Source organism: Varroa destructor, unplaced genomic scaffold (assembly GCF_002443255.2).
Source record: "Varroa destructor unplaced genomic scaffold, Vdes_3.0 BEIS01000002.1, whole genome shotgun sequence".
Lineage (NCBI taxonomy): Eukaryota > Metazoa > Arthropoda > Arachnida > Mesostigmata > Varroidae > Varroa > Varroa destructor.
The window spans coordinates 55146039-55156159 of NW_019211455.1; the positions used below are offsets into that span (position 1 = coordinate 55146039).

At 39.9% G+C, this 10121-nt stretch overlaps 1 protein-coding gene and 1 long non-coding RNA gene across 9 annotated transcripts; one reads left to right on the top strand and one right to left on the bottom strand.

Annotated features, from left to right (window-relative positions):
• Nucleotides 1-321: 321 nt before the first annotated feature.
• LOC111245114 (uncharacterized) lies at nt 322-2387 on the bottom strand. Of its 4 annotated transcripts, none has more exons than XR_015320490.1 (3): nt 2141-2387; nt 1173-1445; nt 322-633 (listed from the first exon to the last, which is right to left on the bottom strand). It is a non-coding gene; the product is annotated as an uncharacterized LOC111245114 (long non-coding RNA). The 4 variants fall into 4 exon arrangements; XR_002671223.2 differs by having other exon boundaries at nt 1140-1445; nt 2141-2386; XR_015320489.1 differs by having other exon boundaries at nt 1132-1445; nt 2141-2386.
• A 167-nt stretch (nt 2388-2554) lies between these two features.
• Nucleotides 2555-9247, top strand: Ssb-c31a (single stranded-binding protein c31A). 5 transcript variants are annotated; one of them, XM_086979396.1, is made up of 4 exons: nt 2555-2880; nt 3032-3098; nt 8169-8345; nt 8506-9247. In XM_086979396.1, exons 3-4 carry the CDS (start codon nt 8198-8200, stop codon nt 8655-8657), a joined length of 300 nt encoding a protein of 99 aa, XP_086835522.1. In that variant the 5' UTR covers nt 2555-2880; nt 3032-3098; nt 8169-8197; the 3' UTR covers nt 8658-9247. The 5 variants fall into 5 exon arrangements, with proteins under 5 accessions (XP_086835522.1, XP_086835523.1, XP_086835524.1 ...); XM_086979397.1 differs by lacking the exons at nt 2555-2880; nt 3032-3098 and adding an exon at nt 3117-3421; XM_086979398.1 differs by lacking the exons at nt 2555-2880; nt 3032-3098 and adding an exon at nt 3117-3328.
• The last annotated feature ends 874 nt before the right edge of the window (nt 9248-10121 follow it).

A 10121-nucleotide genomic window follows, 5' to 3' on the forward strand; every position in this document is an offset into this window, starting at 1 on the left:
CTAAAAGCTCTCTCTGTTTACGTTTAAACAGTAAGATGACGGTCACAGTTATGGTAGTGATACGCATTGGAATTAGTGGCTGCATATCGTTTTTTTTATACATTTGGGATTGGTACAATAAACGAAAACCCAAAACTATTTTTTATATAAACGCCCTATTTGGCAACCCATTTCGACACTGTATCACTGTAACTACGTTACCTTTGTTCTTTTTTAAGACGTAATGCACTACAAAGACTAGATCTAGTGTACCTGTCTAGTCAGTATTTACTTCCTACCAGCTATATATATATATATATATAAATGAACACGAAAATAATCTCGATTTAAGTGGATTGATACAACAATAAATCATACAACTTTTTCGTGTTGTTTATTGCGATAACGGAGACAACTATCCATGAAGACGTATATTCTCTGTTTTCATAAAAGTTTCGTGGACGGGTTGTCAGTTATATACAGAAATGTACAAACAAATCAATACAAACGTAGTATGCATTAAAATCAGATAGATGGATGAATGAATGTAAAAAACAAATTCGAAACACTTGGCCTCTATTTCCATATTTTGAGGTATCAATATATGTATGTATGCATATACTGCGTCACGGAAATCGTCTGGGATACTAATTCCTGAAAAGGCAGTAATAACAAACTATTACTATATGATAATTCTTTTTTTCAATAAAAAACAAAATCTTGATTAAATCTACAATTTTTAACGATCACATAATACAGAAAGCCAACAAGATCAAAAGTCTAGCATAAGGTTCGTCTAAAAGTTGATAGGGACTAAGCTATTCCAGACCAGTATTTCTAAAGCTGCAATAGCTTATAACTAATTTCTCAAAGCTACTTCTTTTATATGTCATGACATTCGACCGTCTCAGTTATTCGCGTGATTCTTCTGCTGCATATATAATATCGTATTTTTTTTTATTATAACTAAAATTATAGATCATATACGCCATTATTTCATATAATGTAAAGGCGCGTCCAAAATTAAATCATCAACTACTTATATGCTACCAGTAAAAAAAATTAATTGTAAGCAATAAAACATGTCAATATGTTAAAGCCAAAACTCCATGAGAAGTTACATTTCTTGACTCTGCTTTTTAAAGGGTATACATTCATACTGGCAGGGCTCCAAAATTGTCGTTTCGGTGTACCATGGGGAGGGCTCGGAGGTGCGAATGAAAGCATACGCCAACCCGTTATTTGATTTAGAGCTGAACGTCCGATTCCCAGTGTATTAGGCGTCATCCGAAACACGCATATCCTTTATAAAATCCGTCGGTGAAGTCATGTAATCCCAGCAACTTCTCGTCGATGATCGTGCCCGAATTTTAAACGTTTTATCTGCCTTTGTCCGACAAGGTCCTTTGGGCATGTTCTTGTTTCTTTTGCTTCGTTGCTTTGAGTCATTCAGTGCAAATATGCCCCTGTAAACATACATAGATAGGAAAATATGCAAAACCACGTAAAAAAGCCACATGTTGGTTATCTATCAATTTTTTGCTAGATTAACTCAATGGGTGGAAACTACCACGCCAAGACTACTTTGCCCCATCGGCTATGCGTCACTTAACACAATCGTCAAATACGTCATGATCGTACCATTTTCGCCTATTGCGTTTCACAGCGCGACCCTGGTGTGATTTCTACTTATATGAAGATTAATTTTCATCAATGCTATGAAGCTATATGGAGGGTATTTGACGAATTTGAACCATAATGCCATCATAAAATAGATATTGGTATTTATTTCATGGCGTGGAACCGTAATATATCAACACAAATTTACTAAAGCAATGGGACACGATAGTTGGATGGATTGACAACATGAGCGTTATGTTGGCGGAAAGGCGAAACGAGCGAAGAAGACTATACCGACATGATAGAATTGATGAAAGTCTAGTGATTTAATTGTCCTCATAGACAAATAGAGGCGTATAGTTCTCTTGTGATTAATGGGTTTCTCAGTGACACAGACGATTAAACGTGATCAACATAGATTATTTCTAAAGAGAACTAGCAGATGTGTATGGAACGCATGATCGTATAAGATGAACGACGCATTTGAAAGACACACTTCACGTTCAGGAAACAAACGGAAAAAATAGCAGTTACCACTAACTTGGTCTTGTGAAAGAAACGCTCAACTCCATTTTTGAGAGTGTGACCAAAAGAAGGTTTCAACATCTTCCTTTGGGGTAACGCCGGCTTACCCATGTCGCATCTACAAACGTCAAAGAAACGTAGCAACGGCCAATCCTGTGCGTGGAAACGAGCTCTAAACGAACTGCTCACCTACCGGCAGACGCACAACAACACGCGCGGATACTGCCGGCTGGACTATCGGTTGGCTACTCTGTGCAAGATGAATTGAAGTGGTGACCCGATCTGTCGCAGATGACGTGGATCGTCAAACATGCCAAATGCGTCGAAATTCAACGTACGTTGAAAATCATAATTTGCCCCAGTAGTTTGTCTCATGTAAATTGACTAGACCGAGTCGAAAGGGAATGGACTAATAGCACACCATCGAACAAATTTATCCAATGCAGGTGCTCGTCACACGCAGTGCCTTTGCAGCGTTCTATAAGCGATATCGTTGCACAGTGCTTGCTTGTTATAAAAATGAGATCCACCGACATATTGGGGGTCGGTATTGGACTTTGCAATACAAGTTTACAATAGGAACACAAGTCAGAATGCGTAAGTCTATTTGTATTCATGGATATTATTGTAATATAGTCACTGTGGGCGTTCTTCAGACGACAGTGTACAACTGGACGTTACCACGAGTTTAGCTTCACGCTCGTTCCTGTCGTGAATTTATCCCATTTACTTCGTTGACCTTACATTCAACTTAACGTAAGTTATTTGTGCCATATCATAAGAGCTCATATATATATATATGGTAGTGTTTACAATACAGTGAAGTGCATAATAGCAACTACGGTATATAAGAAATTGGTAACATCACGATTAATTTGGCCAATACCTATTGACAATTTCTCTTTAGGAAAAGCACATCGTTTTCAACCTTCTTCGCGACGACCATAAGCACCTCGACAACGGCAAGGTGATCGGTAATTAACAAAAAGCATACATGAACCTATATTCAAAACTTTTACCGGAACACCCTGCCGCACGAATCATCTCCCTGTGAGAGATCGTTCTCAGTTACAAGCGTCTGCCTACACGCTTAGCTACTTTTTGAGGCAGCGACTGAAAAACAATCAGTCAGTCGCATGATTCGCTCATTCACAGACGGCCACGAACAAGGAAGCGGCACACGACAAATCGATCTCCATAGAAAGTACGTTCGCCTCTTCTTGGACTCGGCGTTTTCATACATATCGTATGTACTACACCACCCTGCCTGTGTCGCTATTCTTCGCCACCCGTCTTGGTACAGTATAGCTAGAAGTCCTGAATGATGGCCCACCACTACCGATGGTAGTAGCTAATCAGTTGTAACCTTCAGTTTTAGTGGGGTATACAGTGCACTTCCGTTATGCAAAAAACTATCATTGCCAATACGCAGACAGAGCGAGCCGCCCGGCTGTAGGAAGGGCCTGCTTGGCCTATCTACCGGAGCACTGCCGGGTGACCCCCAGTAGTTGTAGTGGAAGTACTTAGTAGTCTGCCTGCTACCGGAGAAACAAAGCCGCGCGTTCTGCTTCAGCATACGCAGTCTATGGCAGTTCGCATACTGGTCTGACAGAGCTGATGGGGAAGCGTCCACTTGGTATGCTTCCAATAGGCAAGTCTTATTTGTAAAACATACAGTTTAGACGATTTCTTTGGTGCTGCACTTCCTTTAACTTACGAAGGACAGCACCAATCTATATGGACTATTTCTCTTTGTATTTTTTTGTTGCCTGACCCAGTAAGATTCACCGTCCCTGAGGGTTGAAGTTCGAGGTTGTGTTGCAGACCTTAACTTCATGTGTTTAAAGAACTTTGCTACTTCTGCCATCACCACTGGCAAAGAGGCACCTCAGACTCCAATATCTCTGCTCCGGTTGAAGGCCAAGGCCGTCGGCTCCGGTGCACTATTCAAAGACAGCTCCGGGTGATTTACCTGATCATCTGTAACCAATAGAGTGTATTTGCTCTCTCGCCCTCGTTTTCTGACGCAGACATGATCGGCTGTTCTGCTGCTACCTGGATGGCCATCCGCAGAACAGAAAAGAAAGTTTAGTATGAACTTGAGCTGCGTGACCATCCACCACTGGTTCGTCTTTCGAATGAGGAAATGCTTAGCGGCACTTCTAGACCTGGGCGTCATGCCACGCTGCGCCACTGGCTATATAGATGTATATGCAGACAACATGGCCCCAAACACATACAGACATAAAGCCACTACCTGGATATTGAACAGCATAGCACCCGTTTACAGATTATCGTAACGACGTTTTTCGAGATCATGATATTTCGTAAATACTTTATGAGGAAGGGTTCGCGGCAGGCCTGCTGTGGATTGTGACCGGTAAAAAAGAAAGAAGAAAAATTATCCTCCCTTCTGCTCCGACAATCCGGTTCCTGTCCGCGGACGCTCTGGGTGTCTGTACCTGAATTAGGTTGCTACCGCTCTCAAGTCGTTCAAAGCGGAGGCCCACGAGACCGGTACACTGCGAGCGCAGTATAACCCAGACAGACAGTGCGTCCCTAGCCGTCGATTGCGCCCCATAAATAGAACGGGTTGAGGGGAGATTTAAGGAGAGAGACCGAAAGAGTCGTCCTTCACGATGCTAGTTCATCGTAGTCGTTGGAGGACGCTACAGTGAGGAAATGTACACACCTTTACATATAGACAAATATCCTTGATACCCAACGCGTCTCCGGACGCCGGTAGCCAAGCTAAAATGCGGATCTCTATCGACGCAAGAAGTGTCATAAAAGACGGAAGCAAGGGTTAAATGAAGGCTGAGGTGAGAATTCAAACGACGTTTCCAAGGTGAAGGTGTGACCTCAGTCTAAGGCCGGGGAGCGTTGTCTAGAAAATAATACGATACAAACAGAAGCGATCGTAGATATTAGTGTGTAACTGTTTATGAAAGTTAAGTAAGTGAGCGAAATGAAGTTCTCGGCCAAGGACGAATGTACAAAGGTAACAGATAGAAGACGAAAAGAAACCCTAGTTTTTTTTCTATGTGGAGAACGGACAGACAGACTTGAATTGATTTATTGATTATTTTTTAATTTCTCGAGGTAAAGAGAAATACCGATTTATAATATCAATGTGTTTGTATAATTGAATTCCTTTTCAGATTTCTTGACAATAGTTACGAACAATACCAGTTATAGGAAAACCCCTAGAAGCAACTGACGAGTTTGCCCGGCGGTCGCGGACGTTCACTTTATATGGCCTAAAGTATATCGAACTCTACGTGACAGCGAAGTAATAATATATTAGCTTTCAAAACTTAGGGATATGTGATGGTCCAAGTTAAAAGCTATGCATAGACACACTCTGTGCTGGAAGTTAACTGCCTAAAGTAGTGCTTGACATCCGTACCCTAGACTTCGGAGTTGTCTAAATTGTATTGAAGTCGCAATAATGCAAAATAGATCTTGTTGGCGTCTGTGTACGATGTTATGCAATGGCTTAACAAAGACATTTCGCAAATTAACTAAAAACAGGATCTGAACCACGAATCATTATTACCTATAGCTTCTAAAAATACGTGACGAGATCGCTTAGCATAGCGTATTCTCTGAATCAAATCCTAGCTTCAATATCGACTATAATATATAATAGTAACTATACAGTACACTACTAATATTTTAATGCCTCGTTACTTTCGTTGGCATGATCGTAAACGTTCTAAAACTAGGAAATCTCCGATCTCATTTCCCGCCTTTTCGATCAGCCCGCCATTGGCGCCAGTTAATAGATAGAATTCTGGGCAATCTCGACGATGCGTCGTCTGCTGTGGCAGTCATCCGTTGTTTGCTTCGGGCCTGCACAGGGCAGAGGCCGGCATTTTTGCGCCACTACGAGTCCGTCTTTATCTGTATTTGCTCAGTTAGTTAGTACAAGTCGCTTTGTGTGAGACAAATCGTTCGGTCATAATTACAGGGTCCACATACTATGTGATTGTTTGTTTGGCGCGCAGACTTAACTTTGCCATTGCCTGAACAGAGGGTAGTCGTTGCCGTGTCGTGGAGACAGTCGATCTGAAAGCAGGTAAACCTCTATACTGATTAATATAGCATGGACTGATTATCAAATAGACCCAAGCAAAGTTAATGTGAAGAGACACTGACCCGAGGTTGAGGTCAAGCTCGCGCCATGTGTTGTTCAGGTGATTTGTATTTTTGCTTTGTATTCGCGTGCGATTCATCGTGGCATCTTGTTTTTCCGTATTTTATCATAGTTATTATTATCGGTGAGATGCAGTGCATTCAGTAATAGCTAACCAGTACCTGGGTAAGCAAAAAAATTTAGAACATTTTCTAGTTTCTCGATATTGAAACAAGGATGTATGGTAGCTGTAAAAAAAAAGCGGAAACTCCAATACGAAAGCGGGAAGATGGGGATCTTTCACGTGAGCAAAAAGCTTATATGAAAAGCTTTCAACAGTGAAACAATTATGGCTTGTGTTCACTAAATTTGGGTATAGCTATAGTGATCATCTGAGACCGTTCATTGGAATCATTCGGGCTTTTAACAAGCAACTTGCGGTGAGCCCTGGAAAATAAAAAAATTCAAGTAGACTACGAATAGCTATGGCAGCGGAGACAGCTTGCCGCGTAAACCTCGTGCTCAGTAAAGGATGTACTACTAGAAACACTTTGAGCCGTTGGCTCAAAAGGTTCCAGCACGGAAATTTGGAACGTGAAAATGAGTCTCGTAAAAGACCTTCTGCGAAGATCAATAACCAAGAGTTGGATTCTGCGATGGTAGCCGACCGATCTCAAAGTGGACGGGCCTTGGCGCGCATGTTTGATGTACGTACAGACACTATACTTGCTCATCTCGATCAAATAACTGAAATGGACGAATCGGACCAATGGATGTCACGTAGTATTTATCAATCCGATTTGAAGTGATTGACACCAGTTTGTGGCACTGCTAAAAAGAACCACCAGGCCAACTGGTCATTGGCTCAAGCGTTTTTCACTGGACAATTGGCAAAAAAAAAACACCGAATGAGGTAGAAATCAATTGTACGATTCCACTGAGTAGTTGTATCAATCGTTTCTTTTTGCTGTCTGTTGACAAGTTCGAAAAGGCTGCGAATGTATCCGAGCTTATTTGTAGATAAGAGTCGCAGACACTACTCGCTTGGCTTCTATCTGAATAGCAACAAAAGGGTTCATCTTTGTCTGGGTGTATTAAATGATCTGAAAGTATAAATAGTAGAAGATTCTGCATTAATAGCTTTTGGCAGATATAGTCCTCTTACCTACGTAAGCTAAACAACGTTATGCCGGCACTGTGAATTTAACTAGGGCTAAATGTGGCTATGGTAACAAGCTTTGCTTTATAGGGAGATGTGTAAAAAAGATTTATGATATTGATTTATTCTTTCATATCGTCAATTTAGTTAATATAGTTAGTCGTGCTCAACAAGAATCCTGCATGATCGACAACTGAACGTATACAGTGGTGCATTCAATTTTCATTTGTATTATATTTCATATTGTTGTTGAATGTGAATGATTATCAGTCAACGACTAGGGTATTGAATTCGTTGCGATGCTTTACTCCATTTAAAGAGGTTCAGTAAAAAAAAAAAAAAAAAAAAAAAAAAAAAAACAGTCGTGCAGCTACACTGCTGCTTTTTTATCTTGTATCTCATAAACAAATTGGCAAGTCTTTGTAGTACTCTGTCTTGTCTGATATTCGAATGTCATTAGACACTTGACTTATGTATGCACACTTATTTATGCGTGGCGATCTTCCAACATTAACATTGTGTCTAAACCAGTGGATTTCAGTACCGGTTAGCTGACTTTATATTACTGTCATTATTATTATTAACTCGCAATCGGGCATTCCATTTTATTCAATAGGAGGCCATCGACTCATCTTCACAAAGCGCGTTTTGCATGAACGCGACATTTATACCGTTTGCTTATTTTCCCAAAAGTGCCTTTCGGTTGATGAACATACTAGCTGACTAGATTCACTGTTTTTGTTATAGATAAATAGTATCGCACAGATTGTACTGAAATGCCGAAACCAAGCAAAAAGGATCTGTCCGATTCGGACTCGGGTCCCGAAGATAGGAACCCCGTCCCAACGAAAAAAAGGAAGTCTGACGCCGAAGACACCTTTGAACTGAGCAAGATGCGACAAGTTTCCGTCAGTGATTTTAAAGGTAAAGGCAATGATTCTGAGCTCGTCTACTATACCCTAATTGTAATAACAAAATTGGAATTCAGTTTTTGATATGCCGGCTATTATATAATGATCTGTTCTCCTAACGTTATAATACTATCTTCTCTTTTTCATATCCACGTACCTCTTCAACCGTTCAGGCAAACTGTTCGTAAACATTCGTGAATACTACGAAGACAGCAATGGAGAAACGCGTCCGGGCAAAAAAGGCATCGCCCTGTCCATCGACCAATGGGAGAAACTCAAGGAGCACATGGTTGACATCGATAAAGCTATTAAGGCCAAGTCCTAAACAACTTGAAGGTGCACAATTTGTTTCTTCAAAGATGAGAAACGTTCCGGACAAGCGGTCCCTAAATATTCTTATTTTGCATCTCTATGACTCTGCTATGACGAGAACTACCATCATTGTTATTGGGTTAACGCCCTTGTGCCCTTACGTTGACGGCCTTTGAGCCTTACTTGGACCTGCGATATTACACTCTTTCAGTTCAAAAGGAAGAGCTACCTATAACTCCTAGATTTAATGGGGTTTCGGCAGGTACTTGATTTTAACGTCAGTGGTAGCAGTCGGACATCCAGCGCAGATACAAAGCCGGTGGTTGATTGTTCATATAGTATTTCTGCAAAATAAAGAACAAGAATATTAACATGGACCGTTGTTCAGGATAAAGAACCATACAAAAACTTCAGATTGTTTTATATTTATTTTCGATTAATATTCCTGTTAACTTGAACTCTAATTAATGATAGAATCGTTGTTGTTTCGTGTACGGCAATGATCGGAAAAGTTTTTAGGCATTTTGGCGAAAATATCGTGTTTGTACACATCATTGAAATGTACATAAAGCAATAAAGAGAAAAATTATATTATTAAGTGAACTTAGGCGATGTTATCATTCTTCGAGAAAAGGCTCATGATGATAAGCTTTTTAGTATAGTAGTTTAACAAAATTAACGTATTGATAAAGCGTGGAAAGATCGTCATTGGACGAGCACGATAAACGTAATCATCTACTGTGGGTGTGATAGTCAAGAGCTGATGTTGGTGTCAACATTAGGGTAAAAATTTGTTAGAATTAATTATATTGAAACACAAAGCCTTTGGATATTTAGTTCCTTACCATCGATACTTTTACATCGAGTTGGAATTTACAGTTGGAATGGAAACATTTACAGTTTGCTTTTTCTCGGGTCAAGCATTTTCGATGTGAATTGTACTTAGTTGGTAGTGGCATGAGCAAATTTCTGACTGAAATGCGCTGTAATTGTTGGCTTAGCGTTTAGCCTACATTAGATCAATACTACAAAACCTTCAATTTTCAGCAAAAAACACAGTTGTTATCCTCTAAGTGAGAGTTTGTGATCATTTGATTGTATAACTGTTTTTAGAAGTCGTTTAATTCAATAGATGACGTTTCCATTAAGCATTACGATATACTATTCATACTACCGAGGTATTTTTATAAAATAACCGGTTCAAAGACCTCCGCGGTTTTCTTGGCTCTTTAACATATGTCGTGTAGTCTTTTCCTCTGTTCATTGAGACGTTCAATATATATAATAGTAAAATACGCTTGTGGTAATTACGTGTAGAGTATTTAAAGCTGACGTGTACATATAAGAAGAATTACATCACGAGTTCGTAATACATTTATTCACATATGTGCATGTTGGTGAAGTGTTTCTATATTTATTATAAGACCAAAAACGAATAAATGTAACACACAAATAGACACATGTATGAAAATTAGCT

Bases quoted from the DNA above. Each gene is read 5' to 3' on its own strand.
- Ssb-c31a (XM_086979396.1), top strand. From the start codon at position 8,198: ATGCCGAAACCAAGCAAAAAGGATCTGTCCGATTCGGACTCGGGTCCC. The intron at 8,346-8,505 runs GTAAAGGCAATG...TCAACCGTTCAG, and splicing joins TTCCGTCAGTGATTTTAAAG to GCAAACTGTTCGTAAACATT.